The sequence below is a fragment of the Mirounga angustirostris genome, unplaced genomic scaffold (assembly GCF_029215605.1).
Source record: "Mirounga angustirostris isolate CCGP_5_RB_7025 unplaced genomic scaffold, mMirAng1.0.hap1 SCAF_2, whole genome shotgun sequence".
NCBI classification, from domain to species: domain Eukaryota; kingdom Metazoa; phylum Chordata; class Mammalia; order Carnivora; family Phocidae; genus Mirounga; species Mirounga angustirostris.
Window position 1 is genome coordinate 2,283,218 of NW_026991710.1, and position 22,537 is coordinate 2,305,754.

At 50.2% G+C, this 22,537-nt stretch overlaps 1 protein-coding gene across 10 annotated transcripts in view; it reads left to right on the plus strand.

Annotated features, from left to right (window-relative positions):
* The window catches only part of HTT (huntingtin), a 139,594-nt gene that overhangs the window by 89,788 nt on the left and 27,269 nt on the right, over positions 1-22,537 (plus strand). For all 10 annotated transcript variants that reach the window (XR_010409241.1, XM_064584168.1, XM_064584171.1 and 7 more), the window contains 10 exons: positions 301-417; positions 4,078-4,200; positions 4,494-4,729; positions 5,873-6,015; positions 11,599-11,806; positions 16,936-17,077; positions 18,578-18,757; positions 18,895-19,071; positions 19,364-19,440; positions 22,319-22,457. Coding sequence is in view for 9 of the 10 variants with exons in the window: in XM_064584168.1 (XP_064440238.1) it covers positions 301-417; positions 4,078-4,200; positions 4,494-4,729; positions 5,873-6,015; positions 11,599-11,806; positions 16,936-17,077; positions 18,578-18,757; positions 18,895-19,071; positions 19,364-19,440; positions 22,319-22,457 (1,542 nt within the window). In the remaining variant the exon portion in view is untranslated. The remainder of the gene's footprint in view (positions 1-300; positions 418-4,077; positions 4,201-4,493; positions 4,730-5,872; positions 6,016-11,598; positions 11,807-16,935; positions 17,078-18,577; positions 18,758-18,894; positions 19,072-19,363; positions 19,441-22,318; positions 22,458-22,537) is intronic.

Below are 22,537 nucleotides of genomic sequence, written 5' to 3' on the forward strand. Positions count from 1 at the left end.
CTGTGTTTGCGTTTTTCCAAAGGTTAGTATAAATTTGATTCTCTTTTTGTGCCTTTTCTCTGATTGAAATCTTGTAAACTCCGTAGAAGCATAGAAGTATAATGATGGCACGTGATCCCAAGGACTGTGCTTGTTGGAGGGTGCCCCTTGCATTTTCTTCTGCGGTTTCCCATGTGTCCCGGGGCTAGGGTGGCACTGGGGGCATCAGGCCCTCGCTGGGTTTGCATCCTGGAGTCGGAGCTGGGGTCAGTGCGGGCACATGTGCTCTGGGAGCTCTGACCTGCCCCCCACCCCCTGCAGGTGTTGGAGATGTTCATCCTGGTCCTGCAGCAGTGCCACAAGGAGAACGAAGACAAGTGGAAGCGACTGTCTCGGCAGATAGCCGACGTCATCCTCCCGATGTTAGCCAAGCAGCAGGTTTGTCCCACGTCTGCCTTGTTGCCGTGGGGTCCCTGGGACACCTTCCAAAGTGGCAAAGGTTCTTATAGGAGGCGGTGCTTGGGATTGGCATTTCACTGAGTTGTAACAGATTTGATTTGTGATCCTTATCAGTGCCGCTCAACAGGGCAGGGATTTCATTCATTCTCAGTGACCTTCTCAGGTTGCTGTGTCGCCCGCTTCACAAGAGCAGAGCCCAGGCCCACCCAGAGGTGCATGGCTGGAGAGGGCCGGGGCCAAGGCAGAGCCAGCGGTCTGAGTCCAGAGCCGTGTCCTTTCCCGTCTGGCTGCCCTGCCTCCCTCATTCTGCTCAGTCAGGTGTTGCTATTTGATCTTGAGCTGTTTGTTTTCCCTTGTCAGCCGTGATCCATCATTTAAGCAGAACTTCTGTAATCAAGCGATGCGATCAGTTGTCTCCATAATTGCAGCGAGCAAGGTGATCTGGCTGTGCCGTCGGGGATGGAGCCCACTCAGTCACAGGGCTTCTGAGCCATGTCTGCCACCGGGTGTCCGAGGACAGGATGCCCGTTGCAGGTGCAGCAGCACCTTTGTAAATGGGGTGTTGGGGGTGTCCCAGGGTGGCAGGGGAGTGCCTCTGATGGCCCTCCAGGAAGCCTCACCAGCGGTCAGCAGAGCTCTGGGTCTTAAGCGCTTTGGATGCGTCAGCAGATACCTGTTTGCTCATCTTGATTGTCCTGGTGGAGGAAGCAAGTACTCTGGGTAATAGGCAGTGTCCGTGACTCTTGGCCGTCGGTGCAAATGTGCAGACGTGATGCGGTAGCTCTTACTGTCTTCATCGCCTCAGCCCCATTCTGGTTTCCTAACGGACTTGTTATCCAGCAGCCACTTGACAGGGAGGGAGTCTTGACTTGAGGTGACATTGACAGAGGGCAGTTTTAATAAATTGGTGAATGTGGTGTTTTAACGTGGTCACGGTTTCCATGTCTGTGGATCTATATTTTTAGAGTAGTACTCCAAAAACTTTATTCCAGTCTCTCGTTTGTAAACAATCTAAGGAAGGTGGAGCTGGAAGGCCGGAAGGCATGGTAAATGTCCAGCTTGATCCCTGCCCCAGTGAAGCCGTGTGAACCGCTGCACAGTGCCCACCAGGTGGCTAAGCGCAGGTGCATGGTCCATGCACAGGTAGTGCTGGGCCCTCTTCAGTACCAGCAGTAAATACGAACGTGAACAGAGCCATTGAAAAGCCTGCCCTCTAGGAGTGACAGTTTCATTGGATGGGGCTGGAGGAGACAGACCACAGAAGTAACTTAGTGACGTGTGTGAAACACCAGATGGCAGCAGGTAATGTAGGGTGGGCCAAGGAGAGAAGAGAGGTGGGAGTGGCCAGGCAGGGCTGCGTTGCTCAATTTGCCTAAACCTGACCTGGGTTAAGAGCTTTCTAGGCAGAGAAAACACAGCAGTGCAGACCCTAAGGTGTGGGAGCCTGCCCGGTGGGATCAGAGAACTTCGAGAGGCCACGTGCATGGAGCAAAGTGGCCATGGGGAGTAGGGAGGGCAGCCAGGGTCTGGGGGGCGTGGAGGGCCTCTCGGGCCGGTGTGGAGGACTTTGGGAAGCCTGTAGAGGGTTTGGTACAAAGAAGTGGCATGGTGTGATTTGAGAGCTGAGGATAATCTCAGGGTAGGAGTGAGGGCTGAGCAGGGGCACCTGCCTGCGGCATGGAGGTTGCGTGCACCAGGGTGGGGAATGAGGTGGCGAGCAGTAGCCACCTGCTAAATACGGTGTGGAAGCAGAACTGGTAAGCTTGGCTCTCAGCTTCACGTGGATGGGAGCGGGGAAGCTCGCAGGTGTTGGGCCTCCTGTCTACGGAGTTGGGGAGATGAGGAGGAGGGATCCTGGTCTGGGCGTGTGCAGCTGGCTTACCTGGGAGGCACTCTGGAGAGGCTGAGGCCGGCATTTGGGTGTACGAGTCTGCAGTTGTTGAGGTGGAGCTGAGCAGGAGGTGAACATCAGGATGGGAAGAGGTCACAGGGGACCCTGTGTAGTTGGGAAGGAGGGGAAGGCCGAGCTCTGAGCTTAGAGGCCAGAGAGGTGAGGACAAGTCCATGGAGGAGGTGGGGAAGGAAGAGCAGGTGGGGTGGTATTATTGAAGCCAAGAAAGGAAGGCATTTCCTGGAGGAGAGAGGGGTCAGCTTTCGGCTGCTCACAGGCTGAGCAGATGAGCTGGGAGCTGACCCTGCATTTGGCAGCCTGGTGGCCACTGGGGAGGTTTGAGTGGGTGGAGGGTGTAGAAGCCTGGCTCAGGTGTGTTGGTGAGAGAGGAATAGGAAAGAAACGGACTCTGAGAAGGAGTAGATGTGGGGTGGCAGCCAGAGGTGGAAAGAGGGGTTAGGGCCTGTGCATATACTGAGGGCAAAGGCAGAGGGGATTGCCCTCATGGGGCTGGGGCTGGGGCTGGCCCTGGCTGTGGGCCTGGTGTACTCCTCCTGAAGACCCAGAAGAGGCAGAGCTGGTGGGGCAGGTGCAGGCCTGGGTGGAAGGCTTGGGAGTGTAGAAGCTCTCTGGATGGTTTCCTGACCGTTGAGGTAGACTCGGTGCATGTGGTGTTCACATGGGCACCTGAAAACAGTGCATCTCTGCAGACAGGTTCACTGGCTGTGGACACACTCTTAGTGATGAGCAGTACCCATCACGAAGGCAGTGCTTAAACACATGGTGGGAGACACTTAGCTTGGAATATTTTGCATCCATTAAAAACGTTAGATTTTAAAACCTGTTGCCTTGGGAGTTATCCATTCCATTTTTAAGGGAAAAAAGCAGAGACATTCATAACATGATTTTTTAAATCAACTTAAACAAAAACCTCTCTACGTGTGTTTGGGTATAGGATTATAGGAACATGGAGAAAGTTAGAAATACAGTTGACCCTTGAACAACAAGGATGTTTTTCTATAAATACAGGACAGTCCTGTATGTATATTTCCTCTTCCTTATGATTTTCTTAATGACATTTTGTTTTCTTTAATTTACTGTATTGTAAGAATGCTGTATGTAATCTGTGTACAAAATATGTGTTAATCAACCGTTTCTGTTATCCGTTAGGCTGCTGGTCATCAGTAGGCTATCATTTTGGGGAAGTCAGAAGTTATACACGAATGTTCAGCTCTGTGGGGGTGGCTGCCTTTGACCCCCGTGTTGTTCAAAACTCAATGGTACGCCAGTTTATTAACATTTGTCGTAACTGGCTGAGTAGGGATGGGGTGCAGGTAAAGCGAAGAAAGGAAAAGAGTTGTGTGTGATATCCCATTTAGGTAAATTCTGTATGTATAAAAAAGAGCTGCATGAGAGAGGGTCCCAGAGTGTGGATGGTGATCATGTCAGAGGGCTGTGATTCCAGCGGGTTTTTCCATACTTTTAAATATTTGAATCTTTTACAGAAAATGTATGTTGTTTAGATAATAAAAATCTAAATGAAAAAATTTCCCTTATGGGAAAAATGTAGCTGATACGGTGTTCTAAAAACCGTTTTCCTGGTTCACTGCTAAAGATGCTTTCAAAGGCAGGGCTGGTAATGCTTGGATGGTCAAGGTCATTTGACCTAGAGGTACCTAACTTGAGGTAGAAATGTTAACATGTTTGTTGACTTACGGGAAAACATTTGTGATGTTTAATTGCAACAGATGCACATTGATTCTCATGAAGCCCTTGGAGTGTTAAATACTTTATTTGAGATTCTGGCCCCTTCCTCCCTCCGTCCCGTGGACATGCTTTTACGGAGTATGTTTGTCACTCCAGATACAATGGTGAGTGTCTTGCCTCATGATGGCACCTTCTTTTCATGCCTGTGCAGCGGTTCATCAGAGTTACCTGGGGACTCTGTCAGGGTCATGGTGGGGCCTGGGAATTTGCATTTTAAACAGGTTCCCAGATGGTATTGATGCTGCTTGTCTGGGACCACACTTTGGAACCAGTGATAATTTATTGGCTTTATTGATAGAATGGTAAAATAGGAGTAATTTTCATTCATGAAACTAGCAATCAGAAAAAAGTGTAATTCTCTTTTTACTTCAACTATCCCGTGTTTTCTCTCTTTTAGGCATCTGTGAGCACTGTTCAACTGTGGATCTCAGGAATCCTGGCCATTTTGAGGGTTCTCATTTCCCAGTCAACTGAAGATATTGTTCTTTCTCGTATTCAGGAGCTCTCCTTCTCCCCATATTTAATCTCCTGTCCAATAATTGATAGGTTAAGAGATGGGGACAGTACTTCAACACCGGAAGAACACAACGAAGGGAGACAAATCAAGAGTTTGCCAGAGGAAACATTTTCAAGGTATGCTCTCTATCTAAGCCTTTAACCATCCCATGGCCTTCAGGAAGCCGTAGCATTTTGCGATCAGTAAGTCTGCAATAACTCCTGGTCTTGCTTCAGCACTGCAAGTGGGGTAAAGAAGTCTGTGTGGATGTACTTTCTTTACCTGATCTGCCTCAACTGTGGCCCTGGGTTCATGTCTCTCTTACAGCTCTGTCATGTCCCATCTCGTATCCTTGTTAAAGGCCACACAGTGGTTGACCATGGCAGTGGGGGCTAAGGCTGGCCTGACCTAGGTGCTAGCAGTAAGGATGTGTGTTGTGTTGCCTGCAAAGAGTTTAAAAATCTAAGAAAACCCACTAAAAGTCTAATTTTTATTCTCATGTGTACTGGCCATTCTAAACACAGTCAGTAATAAAATCTTTCTTCTGCCAGGGTGACTGTTCCCACTGTGTTCCCCATGGTGTACTTGTCATATGAAATCATGTCTACCCTCACAAATTATTTGGAGGCTCCTTGAGGGCAGTAATCAAAAGTCAGGCCCAGTAAATGCTTATTGCCTAGACAAGTGTGTGTCCACCTTTGCTGGATTCAGGGCACTCAGTAAGGTAGAGCTGGTGAGATGTCCCATGAGTGTGGTTTGTGCGGATGTGCTTCTTCCAGGCAGGCCCACATAACATCCGTTTAGCCTCCCTGTCGTTGGTCATTGGTGAGGTGCCTGTGTGTTTATGGAGATAAATCCAGTAAACTTGCCCGACACCCTTTTGTTTGTAGGTTCAACCAGGTAGCCTTTGGCTCCCTCTGCTACATTTAAGCAGGTGGCTAAAATGGATGATACATTAAATTCCTACAGTGGATTGTTGTCTGGTATTTCTGTGATGCTTTATGGTTTGCAAAGCTTTAAAGAAACACTACATGTCATTTTATCCTTCTAACAGTCCTGAAGGTGATATGTTTACTGCCATCTCGTAAGTGAGGAAGGTGATACACAGAGAGGGAAAGTGATTTAATACAAAGGGATGGTATTAAATGTTGCACTTTGTTTACTTAACTTTATTTATATTTTTACTTCACTTCTACCATATGTATTTTTCCAGTATACCTTATATAATTACTCTATAACAGTCACCTAATTGACTATCAGGCTTTTCCCTTTCTTTGAAGGTTTCTACTACAACTAGTTGGCATTCTTTTGGAGGATATTGTTACAAAACAGCTAAAAGTGGAAATGAGTGAACAGCAACATACTTTCTATTGTCAAGAACTAGGCACGCTGCTAATGTGTCTGATCCATATCTTCAAGTCTGGTAGGTACCTCAGACTAACCTTCATAGAGCATCTGTATATTCCATGTCCTGTACTATACACTCTCAGAGGTAGGAACTTTGCTGCCCAGTGCAAGCTCTGCTGTGCTTAATGTGCATTTGAAAATGTTTTGTTGGGGCGCCTGGGTGGCTTAGTCGGTTAAGCGTTTGCCTTTGGCTCGGGTCATGATCCCAGGGTCTGGGATCAAGCCCCACGTCGGACTTCCTGCTCAGTGGGGAACCTCCTTTGCCCTCCCTCCCCACCCCACCGCTTGTGCTCTCTCTCTCTCTCAAATAAATAAATAAAAATCTTAAAAAAAAAAAAAAAACCCAAAATGTCATACAATTAAAAAAAAAAAGAAAATGTTTTATTGGTGAAAAAAAGTAAACCTGAGGGCTTCCTCCTCTCTTAAAGATTTGGAAGCCCAAGATATTTTTGTACCTTTACATGTGATTGTGAATTAAAAAGGATGCATCAGAAACAACCAGTCCATACTAGGATAGTCAGTGCTTTCTAAGAGGAATGAGTGTTTTCAAGAAGAATGCCTTGGCTTAGATTAAATGGGTGAGAAGCCGGAAGACTTTAGTTACAGGGTACAGCTATATCTTTCTTCTTCCAGCAGGAAAAGCAAGAGGCAATTCTAATCTCTAGGAAAAATAAACAAGGAAGTCATGGTCCAAATATGAAGCAAACCAAAGTATGGCATGATTTTCAACAATCAATTTGATTGAAACCCTTGAATTTAAATAGCTTCTTTAAGTGGCTCAGGGGTCATGACCAAGGACCTATAGAAAGAAATGTTATTCTACGTTTCTTGGCTTTGTTGGAAACTATATTCGCATAATCATAAATGCTGTTTGATTTTTCAATTTTAAAGTCATTTTGTGAATAAAACATTGAAGACTTATTTACTTAATTTTGGTTTCAGAACAGAATGAAAATGTTTTTATTTCCAAGAAAAATAAAAGGGAAACTAACCAACTTAATTTGGGAGTGGAAGGTAGAGAAAAAGGTGGAGGGATGGAAGGATCACTAATCGCATCTTGCATTGTTGGGGTTATACAGTCATATCTGAAGTTGACACAACAGGAAATAGGGGCTACAGAGTTAACCAAATAGAACCAAAAATGTAACTTCGGTTGATGGGTAGCATGAGTGAGGTGCATCTCCTCTCTAATAGGGTAGAGTCTGTAACCGTCACTCAGCGTGACTCCGGCAAATCCAGCAGGTTCACTTGCAGGGGAGGACTCTATCCTGTGATAGAGCAAGAAAAGAAAAGCTTAAGAGTTCCTGGAAGTACAGAGGTCACTGTTCTCTTTAGGTATGACCACCTCAGGCACTTTCATTCTGTTGCCCTGTCAAGTATTTCCATGTTTCAGCTCTGATTTCTATGTTGGCTCTGTTCTCTGGTGGGCTTCTTCCCCATGGCAGGAAGGATGACCCCTGGCCACCTCTGGTCTCAGCCCCGGCGTGAGTCCTGTGCGTGCGCGTGAGGCCCTGGGTGCTCTGGCCCACTTGGGCCAGGTGAGAGATTGGACAGCATTCGTTGAGAGAGGGAGCGATGGCTACTTCCTCACAGTAAGACAAGAGGAGCAGATGAATAATAGATGGTCTGCTGCAGGTGATAAAAGTATGTCAAGTCGAATTTCGGAGGTAACTGTCAGAACTAGAAACAAGACAATTGCCTGAAGAGGGATGGGGCAGGGCATTTGTAAAATCAGAAGCCTCTCTCTACTATTGGATTTTTGAGTTGTGTACATACTACTTTCATACAAATTAAAACACACACATGCACCACGTATGTACCTTCAGAGCAGGACATAGTTCTCATTTTCAGCCCTTCTTCACTTGGCAAAGATGCACCAGGTCAGCCCGCTCTGGTGCCATGTGGTCAGGAAGGCTGATGTGGCTCTTGCCTTCGTGGGGCTTGCAGTCCAGTGGGGAGGATGATGCACAGGCAGGGAGTCATGAGTCTGGATGTTGCTTGTGAAGGAAGCAAGTAGAACAGCAATAGGCAGAACGGGGGTGGGGGGGGGAAGGGAGGACAGGGTCCCTGAGAGGCGATATTAAGCTAAGGCCCAAAGGCAAGACGTTGCTGTACTCCGGCCAGACGGCCGCTGAGAGCACATAGGCGAGGGTCAGAGGGCGACCGGGGAGGCGGGCAGGGGTGGGGGTTGCGGAGAAGAGGGTGTCTTCATGGCTGCTTCATTTAACTGCTGTTGCCCTTGGACAGGGGCACGGCCAGAATTTAATTATCAAGTGGACTCGAGAGTTTTAAGCCCTCCTCATTAGTAACATTGAAAGAATTTTTGTTTTGAAGAACTTCTGATTTATGCTTCACTGACGCACGTAATAAGTTTAAAGTTGAGAAAAGAATTAAGCTACATGAATGATAAGGTCATTTGTAATATGTTGGTCATTCTGATACTTGGCCATTGATTGGTTTGCGTCTGATACCAGAAGGACACCTGTTCATCTCTAAGGGCTGCTTGCTTCCCTCTTTGGACAAGAGTGACCTCTTGTGCGTCACGTGGAGTTCTGTGGCCTTCCAGGTGTATCCTGACTCACCACCCTCACTTCCTCCTGTTCCTTGTCTCAAAACTCAGGGGAGGTATTGTGTAGTCTACGGCAGCGCTGTCCACGAGAGCCTCCTGCATTGGGGAGCATTCTGTGTCTGCAGTGGTTCAGTTGCTTCCAGCCACACGGGGCTCTTGGGCACTTGGAATGTGGCTGGTGTGGATTAAGGAGATACTTTTTAATTTTATTTAATTTTAATCGACTTAAATTTGCATGGCCCCATGTGGCTAGTGGCCGCTGTATCAGGCAGGACAGGATGTGAGCGGCAGTGCGTTCTACCAAAGGGCTCTGGCCTTGGTGCTGGGCACGCGGGCTCTGCTGCGGTGTCTTTGCATGCTGTCATTTGGTTCAGTATTTGCGAATAAAGTGTGTGTTTCTAAGTGTCTTTTTCCATGTTTATTTTGACTGCATTTCTTCTAAAGATATTAGGGGGCAGAATTACTGTGTTTGATTTTGAGACAGAGTTTAAATCATCTTGTACTTTTATATAAATGAGGTGCATTTAGCATATCAATTTGGTGATTTTTATTTATGCTTTGCTTAAACAAAGGCAGTGAATTCTAGCTCTCCATTGAAAATTGAGACCTTCGAAAACGGTTCTTCCTGCAGCAATAAGATTGACCTTGATTCAGATTCACACTTGGGCAAAGATGAGGATGGCCGCCCTGCTGGGAATCAGGGTGTTCACTGTGGGGTGTTCGCTGTGGTACACTCCCTCAGTCCTTAGAGCAGCTCTATGAAATAGTCCCCCTTTCTGCTGAAGAGAGAGTTCAGGCTCCAGAAGGTCCTATGGTAAAACAGAGATTGAAAACCCAACCATTTTGTCTTGCCCTTTGTTCGTTCTTACACACCACGCTGCTGCTCGGTTGCCAGTGGTACATGCAGTAACTCACGTTTGCAGGGCACTTCCTGCAGCCCCGGAGAGTCCAGTAACATGGGGCCGCTGCCTCCAGCCCTGCTTCTAGCACTCCTGGCCACACGTCTCTTTCAGCTCCGGGAGGGCGGGACAAGGCAAGCCTTCCTGGCTCAGGTGCTTGTCTGTGCTTTGTCACTGTCACTTGGCCCCAGGGCCCTGTCCCTTCTCCCAGGTCTCAACTCTTGGGGCTTCCCTTGCCTCCCAGTCACATCAGACATTGGCCTTCTTTCTATCTCAGCCAGTGGTCACTGCTCAGGAGACAGGGAAGGGAGACCCTGCCCAGCGCCTCGTCCCATCCTGGCCCAGTACCCGCGCTCCCCACGTGTTAATTAAGGTCACGTAGCTACTGTAACAAAGAACAGCATTTCGGTGGCTTGCCACAGTGGGGGGCTGTTCTTGTTTCTGTGCCCATGCGGGAGGGTGTTCCTGGTCCCTGCTGGCTCTTCTGCTGTGGAGATTCAAGACCAGGCCTCTCTTCTTCCTGGGGCTCAGCTGTCCGGGGCATTAGCACCCTGGCCTTGCTGGTTGAGGAGGACAGGGAAGGTAGAAGAGGCTTTGTTGCCTTGGACTGAAAGTGACCTATATCCCCTTTGCTTGCGTTTCTTTGGTGTATCTCTTAGCAGCCCCCATCCCAGACAGGGGCTCGTTCACCCTGGTGGGTGACTGCTTCCCAGCAAGAGCCTGTTGGGCAGGACAGACCCTGGGGGCAGAGGTGTAGGGATGACAGCCAGGAGGTTCCAGGTGATGGACAGCAGAGGCAGGCGTCACGGCAGGATCAGCAGTGCCGTCAGCCTTCTGCCAAGGGCACCAGGTGGGCCAGGGGGCTTTCTAGAGCCTCCACCAGTGTGTGTGCGTCCCCACCACTCCCATGCTCTGCCCTTTCTCCATTGAGTATTCTTGGTCCTGGTTTCGATGCTTGATCTCTGTTCTTTCTCTCCTGCTGTCTCTCTCCCTCTGTCTCTCTCTCTGACTCTACCCTCTGCCTTTCTCCCTTTCTCTGTCCCCCTTCTCTCGCTCAGTAGGGTTGTCCCCTTTGTGACCTGCCCCTGGTTATTGTTGCAGAGATGACTCGACATTGTCTACAGAGTCTGGGTCACTCCACTGACATGGCTGCCTTGGGCTCTTATGTCCATTCTCCTTCTAGTGTGTGACTTGGTGTCTTGCCCACACCTGATGATTGAACTCGTCACCTGGCATAGCTGCTTGATTCTGGCTTTTTCTTGCCAACATGCTCCGCACTATCATGGGAGATGTTCAAACCCCAGCATCACTATGGACTCCTCCCTGCCCCAGTGAACCGTCTGACTTCTTCTCTGCTCATGGCCCCTCTGGAGGCCATGCGACCTTTCCTAGCAGCCCTCTGGCAGCAGCCCCGGTTGGTGGTCCTTTGCTCTGCCCAGTGCCGTACTGAGCCCTTCACTCAGGTTTTACTCTGTGATCCTCTTGCAGCCCTGTGAGCAGCTACTGCTCTTAATTCCGTTTTGCAATGAGAAAACTAAGACCCCAGGTAATGTATAGCGAGGGCCGAGTAAATGGTAGAGTCACAGCTCCGACCATGGCTTGCTGTCCTCTGTTGAGTAAAACCCCATATCCGTAGTCTGTCATTCCCTCTTCTCTGTGCCCGGGCTCCCCATTTCTCCACAGCAGCACCTGCCTCTTCCCTCGGGGCCATTGGCCCCACAGGGAGCCCACACAGTAATGCAGGGCACAGAGGACTGGGCCCAGCTCATGCCCTCTTCCTCCGGACACTTGCTGTGGCCCACGAGGAGGTGTTTGTTGTGGCAGGAGTAGGGCGTGGTGAGGGTCCTGTCCCACCTGCCAGAGCAGACTCGGCCCCCCGGCCCGGCCCTGTGGAGGCCTCGCCGTCCCAGGGGCGCCGAGTGCAGGCCACCTGCTCCTCCGTGGAGCTCCTGGACAGCTTGCTCCCGGCAGTGGGGAGAAGGCCTGGGAGAGTAAGAATGTTAGCATCTGGGCTCTGAACGTGTGGCTCTGGGAAGGAGCTGAGGGTGTGTCTTTTTGTGGAAGATCTTCCTGCGGCCACAACGAGCAGCCCGACGTTTGCCTCTCAGTTGTACTTTTGGTTGGTTTCTAGGAATGTTCCGGAGAATCACGGCGGCTGCCTCGAGACTCTTCGCGGCGGACCACGCCGACGGCACTTTCTACGACCTGGAGAGGCTGAATGCGCGCGTGCGCACCATGCTGCCCACGCACCCAGCGCTCGTGCTGCTCTGGTGCCAGATCCTGCTGCTCGTCAGCCACACCGACTACCGCTGGTGGGCAGAGGTGCAGCAGACCCCCAGGTATGTCCGCTCGGCACCCCGGGCGGCCTGCTCCTGTGCGCTGGGGCGCGGGGCCGCTCGAGGTTTGGCCCTGTTTCCGTGAGGCCTCGTGTGGATTGTGCTGCCGGCGAGCCTTCCTCTCGTGGACGCTGTGCTGCAGGGAAAATGTGCTCAGACCGAAGGCGTTCAGAGTAGCCGCTGCTTTCCAAGTGCGGTTTCTTTGACACGGTGCCTCTTGAGGGTCATTCTTGTCACGCTGTGTCCCTCCTGCTAGGCTCTCATCCTTAAATTGCTTCCAGAGCCAGACATGTTGCAATGTCTTAACTTCGTTATAAGTTAAATGTGGTTCTGGTTATTCTTAGATAATGAAGTAATTACTGAGCAACATTTCAAAACTGCTTGGAAATACCCTATTTTTTGTCATTCACAAAGACTTATTAAGTATCTGGGGATGACCCCCCTTTTTGCAAAAAAGTTTTCAGGGTTAAGCCTTGATTTCTGGGCACTGTCCTGCTCAGACATTTGCACACATGTGGGAATAGAAGCTTTGCCGCCCCTCTGCCGAGCTGAGTCCTCAGTGCAGAGTTTCTGGAAGGCTCAAGGGCCCATGGTGAGGAGAGAAAGCAAGGGCTGCAGGGCGGAGGTCAGCTCCTCTCTGCTCAGTGTGGAAAGGCTGAGCTGTGTGAGGCCTGGGGTCCTAGTTGGGCCACTCCATTGCACTCAGCTGGAAAATCCAGGGTCAGTAGGCACCTTTCAATGTCTGTTCTGCGCTATATGCCATGGGATATGCAAAGAAAAATAATATGCATTTTCTGCCCTCCACATGGTTATATTTAGTCGGGACAGACCGGTGAAAACATTGGAAATGCTTCAAGAACATGACCTGCTGTAAGAGTCGGGAACAGAAAATGATTGTCTGCTTCAGTGCTTCTTCGGTGTACATGTAAATCCACTGGCAAGCTTATTAAAATCAGGTTCTTGTCTAGCAGATCACTGGGGAAGCCTGGGACTCTGCTTTTCTGCCAGGCTCCTGGGTGGTGCCGATGCTCTCGTCCACGGAACACACTCCAGGCCAGGCCCTGAGTCCTTGAGGAGTGTGCCTCAGAGCCACCAGGGAGCTTGTTCCAGGGACCAGGACTGTGACCCAACCCACCACCAGACCTGGCAGCTGGGTACCTTAGGAATTAGGATCCTGGGCTCTCGTGTTCTCAGAGTCTCCCCGGGAAACTCCCATGGGCACCCAAGATTGAGTTGTGCTGGGCAAGACTTGGTGGGGTGGGGCCTGAGTTAGCTGCTGATGGTAGCAGGTATGTGTAGGTGGACAGAAGGTGAGAAATTGTCCATTACCCCAGTGGGTGTGTGAGCCAGTGAGTTTCCTCCCCTCCCTCCTCCCTTCTACCTCTCCCACCTCCTCTTCCTCCTCGTCCTCCTTTTGGTGGCTGGTGGGTGGTGAGGGCAGAGGGACCTAGAGTGGGTTCAAGAGGAAGTGGGAGGGCGGACCCCAGTCTGATGATTAGGAAGCAGTCAGACACACCCAAACGGAAGGGCCTTCCACAGATCTGGGGGATAAAACATCCAGAAAGAACACTGTTGAGATAATGGAGGGAATTTGAATGTGAGTTCTAGGGGACCTGTTGTTTTGTGGTGATGAGTTCTCAGGGGACCCCTGCTGAACTACTTAGGGGCAAGTGTCTTCACCCGCGAGTACTCTCAGGTGGTACAGGCCAAAAAGTGTGCGTGCATAGAGTGCATATGTGTGTATGTGCAGAGTGTGTCTTTGTGTGTAGAGTATATGCGTGGGTGTGAGTGCACGCGGGTGTAGAGTATATGCGTACATGTGTGCACGTGTGTGTGGAGTGTGTGCGTACGTGTGAGCGCGCCTGTGGAGTATGCATACGTGTGAGTGCGTGTGTGTGTGCATAGTGTGCGTGTGTGTGCACACAAAGGTGGCAGCATATTAGTGGTTGACTCTAGGTGAAGAGGGTTTGTTCATTGAATTAATCTTTCAGCTTTTCTATTGGTTTGAAAGTTTTCAAAGTAAAAGTTAAGGAAAAAAGATCATGGAAGTAGGGACATTTTGGACCACGGAGCTCTGGACAATTCACAGGAGGAGGTATGCTCCAGAGGGGAGGAGATGTGGGAAGTGGGGTCACGAGTTCCTCACCAACACTCGATGTCACGGGGGCTTTCCCTTCTTGCCCTCGTAGTGGATGCAGGGCACTGCTTCTTGTGGTTTTCACTTGCATTTCGCTGATTCACTGATAACATGGTAACATAAAGGTAATCATGTTTTCATGTGCTTATTGGCCATTTGTGTATTTTCTTTTGTAAAGTATGTATTCAATATTCGCTGGTTTTTTGAAATTTGGCTCTTATGTTGTTATTGAGTTGTAAATTTTTTATATATTCTGAATCTAAGTAAATGTTTTCTCTCCCAACTTTGGTTTGCCATCTTATTTTTTTAATGGTTTCTTTGGAAGAGCAGAATTTTTAAATTTTTATGAAATCAAGCGTGTCATTTTTTGTTTCATTCTCTCTCTCTTCAGTCCAAGAAATGTTTGCCTACCCCAGGATCATGATTTTCTTCTATGGTTTCTTCTGGAACTTGCATAGCTTTAGTGTTTACCATTCCGAGTTAATTTTTGTGTATGACAAAGCGTGAGGGTGAAGAGTCATCTCCCCCCCCCCCCCAAAGGGCGGTTCTTTCCGTGTATTTTGTGAAGAAGACCCTGCTTTCTCTCTTGAGTTCCCTTTTGGCACTTTTCTCAGACGTGCGGACCTCGTGGACTCTGCTCACGCCCCCGATCGGCGTCTCCACCGTCACGGCAGCACCCACACCGCCGCCACCACGTCGCCACCCCGGCTGCCGTGCCCGCTCCCCCGCTCTTCTTTACTTCCAGAATAGTTTTGGCTCCTGTAGGTTCTTTGTATGTCCACGTTTATGTTTTAGAATCAGGTTGCGTCTACAAACGAGCTCGCTGGCCTCTTGACTGAGCTTGCTGCTGGTCCGGGATTGAGGGAGCACTGGCGTCCAGCGTCCGGTCTTTCAGTCTTCGAACATAGTCTCTCTCTGGGTATTTCGGTCTCTCATTTGCCACAACAATATCTCATCGTGTGTCGTGTGCAAGCATTATTCGTATCTTACACATTTCATGTTTTGGAATGCTGTTTTAAATGGTACGTGGAAAAGTGTTTTGTTGCCCATGGTGCTGCTGGTTTATAGATGTGCCTTTGGTTTTGTGTACTGACCTCACATCCTGAGACCCAGCCCAGCTCATGCAGCATCCCCAGGAGACTTTTGTGGGCTCTGGAGGGTTCTCTGTGAACACATGCCTATCATCCACAGGTCAAGACTTTTCCCTTCTTCCTTCCCCACCCGTATTCCTCTTGTTCTCTTCTCTCCCTCAGGACACTGACCAGGCCCTCCAGACAGGGCTGGCCTCCATTTTTCTTTATTTGTAGAGTCAGTAGATAGATGCAGCTCTGCACAACGGTGACCTCCCCAGCTTGCACAGGCAGGCTCTCGGGCAAGCAGAGAAGCTGTACTCTGGCCGCACGGCCCCAGGAAGCACCCGCGGCTGCCACAGCAGGGTCTGCTCCTGTCTGCTGCTTGTTTGGGGAGCTCTGTTTTCATTGATTTGTTTCCAGTCTGTCTGGCCTTCCGGTGGCCTCTTTCGGTCTTGCACGTGCCATGGCACTGGGGCTGTGGTGTGGCCACGCGTCAGTTCTGAGGCCTGGATTTGGGGCGTTTGTTCACCATCAGTATCTAGCCGCATCTGTCCTGAGGTCTCCGGGGCTTGCCCCCTACAAGCTGGGGCTCAGTTTGGATTGACGTGGGTTGACATTCAAATCCTGCCGCTGGATTTGGATTGCAAGTTCTGCCCCCTCTCCTGCAGAGGCTCCCTTGTAGCGCGTACCATTGTGAAATGTGGGGCTGGCCGGAGGGCTGAGGAGAGGAGGTGTTTCTGTTGGTTGGTTTTTCATTGACCTATGACTTACACTACAGGGAAACACTCTTTTGTACCAAATATTGTCAGGTGAACAATGCCACAGTCACAATTCAGGACGGTTCCATGACTTCAGAAGGTCCCCTGTGTCCTCTGTGGCCACCCCCTCCCCCAGCCACTGGTCCATGCTCCGTCCCTGTGTTCAGCCCGTTGCACAATACGCCCTATGGATGAGTCATACGGGTCTGTAGCCTTTTGAGTCTGGCTTCGTCAGTTAGCGCAGGATATTTAAAGCTCATTTAAATATCCTTGCACGGATCAGTGGTTTGTTCTTCGGACTGGCAAGTAGTATTCCGTCATACGGATAACAACGCGGGTGCGTCCACTCTCCAGGTGAGAAAAGGGACATTGCAGTTGGAACATTTTTTTTAATCTGTAGACTATTTTATACCAGTTGCTCTTGTAAATCCCAAGGTGTTGTAGGAAAAGTTGAGACATTTCAGAATATTCTTGTCTTCTTGTGACCTCTGTCCCCAGTAAGCCTTAGCAGAGATGCACAGGCTCTTTGTTGCCGAGGGACGGGTATTGTCCTCAGACTCTTCCGTCAGGGGCTGTTCACAGGTGTGGCGACACCTGTCGGAGGACTTAGGACCGCTTCGAGGGTCCCCGAGGGTGTAACCCGTCGACTGAGAAGTGAAGTAACCTTCACGAGCGGGGAATGAGTTTTGCGGCCGTACTTTCAGACAGGGCTTGCGTGGCGGCACGTACCAGTGGGCAGGTGAGGGTGGCAACATTTCCCCAGTAATGGTGCAGTGAAATCCGACTGCGTACAAGCTTTCTCCCGGCGGTGGGCAGCGTTCTGCAGACCCACACTGGGAATCCTGAATGCAGTTGCTGTGTTTTCCGGCGCAGTTGGTGAGAGCCCGGTGCCTGAGTGCCGATCAAAGGTGCGGCTTCGTGGCAGGTTCTGCCTTAAGTCAAGCATTTGACTGTTTGCCGGTGAGATCTCTGTGTTCTTTTGATGTCCATACGTGCTTTGCCCCTGCTCAGAAGTAGGTCGCTGAGAGTGTGCATCACATCCTATCGCCGCAGTGCCGTCCGTCTGCTCTAGCCCTGGAACTGAGCTTCTGGTCGTCTTCAGCTTTGAAGATAAGCTCGCTCTTGTCCTGGAAACGTTGTCAGTGCATCTCTTGCTCCCTCCAGGAGACGCAGTCTGTCCAGTACGAAGTCACTCAGCCCCCAGATGCCTGGAGAGGAGGAGGACCCCGATGCAGCCTGCAAGCTTGGGGTGTGCAATAGAGAAATAGTGCGAAGGGGAGCACTCATTCTCTTCTGCGATTATGTCGTAAGTCCTGGCAGGGCGGGGGCCGGAGGGCACCGGTGTGCGTGATGCTGTGCAGAGCGACCTCCTGCCGCCACCGGCACAGGGCTGTAGTGAGCGTTGCATCCTGCTCCGGCCGGTCACGGACGTGGAGGTCTGTCTGCAGAGGGTTTCACTCAAATGTCGCCTCTTGGGCGAGTGTGACTTGGAGTGGAGTTCTGATTTAAACGCTGTTTACCATCTGTGCAGAGGGTGTTGGTGTCCACTGTTGCATTTTAAATGACTTCTTGTTGGAATGCCATCTTTAAAAAAATTACTTTTGTAGAGTTTTTGACCATATAACTAGCATCCCACGTTTAACATAGAAAATTGACAAAAACCAATAAACGGAAGAAAATACAGTCTCCTTGTAATTGCATTACTCAGAAAACCTGTTGTGGCATTTTGGCTGCGATTTGGTGCTTTTTCTCTACCCAAAACAGCACACGTGTTTCTTTGGCACAGACATGGCACCATATTCATACTATTTTCACACAGCAAAGTGTGTGATGTTCTCAGTTGGGAAAGGAAGGGGAATCCTTCAAGCAACTGGTTGTTATCATACAGATTTTATGTTGCTATTTTTTATTGATACTCATTTTTTGATTTACATTCTTTATGTTGAAATAGTTTTTCTATCTTGTTCTACTTCTGAGAAATGATTTAGTATAATTGTATAATGCTTTCACAGAAATGTAAGAAAAATATTAATTTTATAAGTTAGTACTATCAAATTATTCCACATGGAAAATATTACTCATTAACCAGATGTCAAAGAATTGATTTCATTTTACAGTTTCTGCCTAGAAGGATTATGAGTTAAGATGAAAAGGCAACACACATATTCAAAGGTGGATATTTCTTTCCTTATAAATCTTAAAATTTCTCTCTTTAATATCCATTTGATTAGTGGAATCTATTCATATTTTGGATTCAGGAATTCTGTCAAAACTGTGGCAGTTACAGGGAGCCCATTTTCTCCACTGACCCGTCACAGGACTGGGGAAGGAGAACTGGGGAGCACTCGTTAGGCCAGACCAAAGCCTGGACAGAGCAGGGTCTGCTGTGTGTCATTTGCTCTCGCTTCACGGCAGGGGGGTCCCATCACCTGAGGGCAGGGCGGTGCTGCCCCTGCCATTCCGCTGCCCTGGGGTCACTGGTCCTTGGCAGGCACCCTGGGCCTTGCTCTGCTCCTCCTCTGGCCCTTGGCCAGAGTCCCTGGGAGCTGGGCTGGAGCATCACATTTCCCTGGCGGGCGGGGTCTGTCCTCCAGCAGCTTTGGCTCCAGTGTAGGGTTGAAGGTGATGGATCCTGTGAAGTGAGTTCTGACCCTGATGATTATTGGTGGTCAAACACTAGATAGTTTCAGTTAGGATTATAATTTGGAATTTGTCTTCCCCTTCCTACTTCTGGCCTTTTCTATGGCATCCATGTCTGTTCTGTCCTTGTCGACTTGAGAATGAGTCTGTCACTCTTTCTCCTCAGTGTCAGAACCTACACGATTCAGAGCACCTAACATGGCTCATTGTGAATCACATCCAGGACCTGATCAATCTATCCCACGAGCCCCCCGTGCAGGATTTTATCAGTGCTGTTCATCGGAACTCCGCTGCCAGTGGCCTCTTCATCCAGGCGATTCAGTCTCGTTGTGAAAACCTTTCAACCGTAAGTCTCCCTGGTGCCAACTGTGGCCAGTCAGGGTTTTTTTTCCACCTTAAAAATGTACTATCGGAATTGGTAAACTGCTGACTTCCAGTTGGCCAAACTTGTGCTCTAGTTGCTTTCCTTCTGCCCATCGCCAGCCTACCACCCTGAAGAAGACGCTTCAGTGCTTAGAAGGGATCCACCTCAGCCAGTCGGGCGCTGTGTTAATACTGTATGTGGACAAGCTTTTGTGTACTCCGTTCCGTGTGCTGGCTCGCATGGTCGACACTCTAGCCTGTCGCCGGGTGGAAATGCTTCTGGCTGCAAATTTACAGGTACTAGAAAAACACTGATGCTAATTTTTACTGAGAACTTAGCAGGGCAGGCGAAACAGTTGCCTGGTTTTTTCCTCCACAGGCATATTCTTCACACGCCACTGCGAGAAACATGTATAAGATGTATGAGTTGGTCATTCCTTGTGTGCCTGATATGAGCGCTTCCTGTACGTTCCTCTCTGCCTTTGCTACAATAAAGTGTACATGTCACTCTTTCCCTCCTAAACGAGCGCAAGGTGGTTTTGATTTGTTCCATGTTACACGCTTGCTGATGTGCTGTTGTCTACTTCAGAGCAGCACGGCCCAGCTGCCAGTGGAGGAGCTCAGCAGGATCCAGGAATACCTTCAGAGCAGCGGCCTGGCTCACAGGTAATGCTACGGCCAGGCATTCCTTGCTTTTGGATAGACTTAGATTTGTACGGGAACGAGCTCGGGATGAGAGATTGATGTGCTTTGTAGATGAGCTCACTGTGGAAAGGCCCTAATAGAAAGCCTTCCTAAATTAAACAAAATGTGCTCTCACTTGATAAAAAGTGAGGTGAAGTGACAGCACCACCTGTACTGTGGTAATAGGGACATGCCTGCATCCTGTTGGCTGGTCGAGGCCCGACGTGTCCAGATTGCCCGTCCGCCCACCTGTGACGCAGGAGAATGCGAGTCATCAGCGTGATCTTAGCCAAATCAGAGCATGTACCTAGCTGCTGCGTAAGAGTGAGCAAATCTGAAAGGCGTTACCTAGTTCTTGGCATGCAAAAATTATAGCTGCATCTTGTTAAAATGTGATTTCTTTCTAGTATTTGTCACCTTGTTCTGCTGCATAACCTTTTAGAAGCCTTTATCAGAAATCATGACGTCTGTTGTTTCCACAAGTAAATACATTTTACCTTTAAATTTCACCCTTTTCCCTCCACATGGGGGAAGAGGTGTGTGTGCACGCGCTCGCGTCTGTGTGTGTGCGTGTGTGCGTGCGCTCGCATCTGTGTGTGTGGTGTGTGCGAGCTCGCGTCTGTGTGTGCGTGTGTGTGCGTGCGCTCGCATCTGTGTGTGTGTGTGCGAGCTCGCGTCTGTGTGCGCGTGCTCATGTCTGTGTGCGTGTGTGTGCGCGTGCTCGTGTCTGTGTGCGCGCGCTCGCGTCTGTGTGTGCGCGAGCTCGCGTCTGTGTGCTGTGTGTGCGTGCGCTTGCATCTGTGTGTGTGGTGTGTGCGTGCTCACGTCTGTGCGCGCTCATGTCTGTGTGCGTATGTGTGCGCGTGCTCGCGTCTGTGTGTGCGTGCACTCGCGTCTGTGTGTGTGTGCGCTCGCGTCTGTGTGTGTGCGTGCGCTCGCGTCTGTGTGTGTGTGCGTGCGCTCGCGTCTGTGTGTTCTGCGCACGCTCGCATCTGTGTGTGTGCGAGCTCACATCTGCGTGCGCTCGCGTCTGTGTGTGTGCGTGTGTGCGCGCTCGCATCTGTGTGTGTGTGCACGCTCGTGTCTGTGCGTGCGCTCGCGTCTGTGTGCGTGTGTGTATGCTCGCATCTGTGTGTGTGCGCACGCTCTCGTCTGTGTGCGCTCGCGTCTGTGTGCGTGCTCCTGTCTGTGTGCGCACACTCGCGTCTGTGTGCGTGTGTGTGCGCGAGCTCGCGTCTGTGTGTTCGTGTGTGCGCGTGAGCTCGCATCTGTGTGTGTGCGCATGTGCTCGCATCTGTGTGTTGTGTGTGCGAACTTGCGTCTGTGCGTGTGTGTGCGTGCGCTCGCTTCTGTGTGTTGTGTGTGCGAGCTCGTATCTACGCGCGCTCGCGTCTGTGTGTGCGTGTGTGCGTGCGCTCGCATCTGTGTGTGCGTGCGCTCACGTCTGTTGTGTGCGTGCTCGCGTCTGTGTGTGCGCACGTTCGCGTCTGTGTGTGTTGTGTGTGCGAGCTCGCGTCTGTGTGTGTGCGTGTGCTCGCGTCTGTGTGCGCGCTCGTGCCTGTGTGTGCATGCGCTTGCATCTGTGTGTGCATGTGTGTGTGCACGCTCGTGTCTGTGTGTGCGTGTGTGCGTGCGCTCGCGTCTGTGTGTGCGTGCGCTCGCGTCTGTGTGTGCGTGTGTGCACGTGTGTGTGCGTGAGCTCGCATCTGTGTGTGTTGTGTGTGCGAGCTTGCGTCTGTGCGCGCGCTCGCGTCTGTGTGTGCATGTGTGCGTGCACTCCCATCTGTGTGTGTGTGCGTGCGCTCGTATCTGTGTTGTGTGTGCGCTTGCGTCTGTCTGTGTGCGCACGCTCGCATCTGTGTGTGTGTGCGAGCTCACGTGTGCATGTGCTCGCGTCTGTGCGTGTGTGTGTGTGAGCTCGCGTCTGTGTGCATGTGTGCGCATGCTCGCAAGTGTGTGTGCGTGTGCGTGCGCTCCCGTCTGTGTGTGCATGTGTGTGTGCGCTCGCGTCTGTGTGTGTGTGCATGTGCTCGCGTCTGTGTGTGTTGTGTGTGCGCGCTCGCATCTGCGTGTGTGCGCATGCGCTCGCATCTGTGTGTGTGCGTGTGTGCGTGTGCTCGCATCTGTGTGTGCGTGTGCGTGCACTCGCATCTCTGTGTGTGTGTTGTGTGTGCGAGCTCGCGTCTGTGTGTGTTGTGTGTGTGCGCTCGCGTCTGTGTGTGTGTGCGCGCGCGTGCACATGAGAGAGAGAACAGAGTAGAATCACTGCACTGTAGCTTGTTGCTGGCGTCCTCATTTGGGAAGGCGCCTAACCCAGTAGGCAGCACATGGTTTGCATGATTTTTCAGTTTGCTGGGCCCAGTTATGTTGTGATTTGCATTATGAAGTTGTTGCTCTCATAGCAGATGGTAGAAGGTCAAACTATTATTGACTCTAGACTTAGTATTCAGAGCAGATGAAGAAGGTTATAAATACTTTGTGCCAGATGAGGTGCTTCTTTATGAAGTGAACATAAATTGGTATAAATTGTATCGTGTTGGGAGAATCAATGGGAGATTTTGTGCACTTAGGTCTTAGAATGGATGATCTATTTTGCATTTGTAAAGAATGCTTTTATTAGCTGTTAAACCATGTATTGCCTGTTACAATGTTCGAGTATAAATGAAATGTCTGCAAAACATTTGTGGGGCGTGAACTGTGGTTATCAAAAATGAGCTGGAGCCTGAAATTGCATCATGCCTTGTCCAAGTGTTGTTGAGACAGCTCTGAAGAGAAAGTGTCTAACACTCACTTTAAGAGGCCACTGTCACTTCTTAACCTGGGAGACTGTGCTCTAACCCCACGTGTGGTCGGATTCCAGACACCAGAGGCTCTACTCCCTGCTGGACAGGCTTCGTCTCGCCACTGCACCCGGCTCACGTGGCCCTTCTCCTCCGGTCACGTCCCACCCGCTGGACGGGGATGGGCCCCTGGCACTGGAGACCATGATTCCAGACAAAGTACGTGTCCAGCACGTATGCATGGGGCACGTGGGGCCCACTCTTTTACATCTTTGGCAAATCTGGAGTGTGCGGTGGGG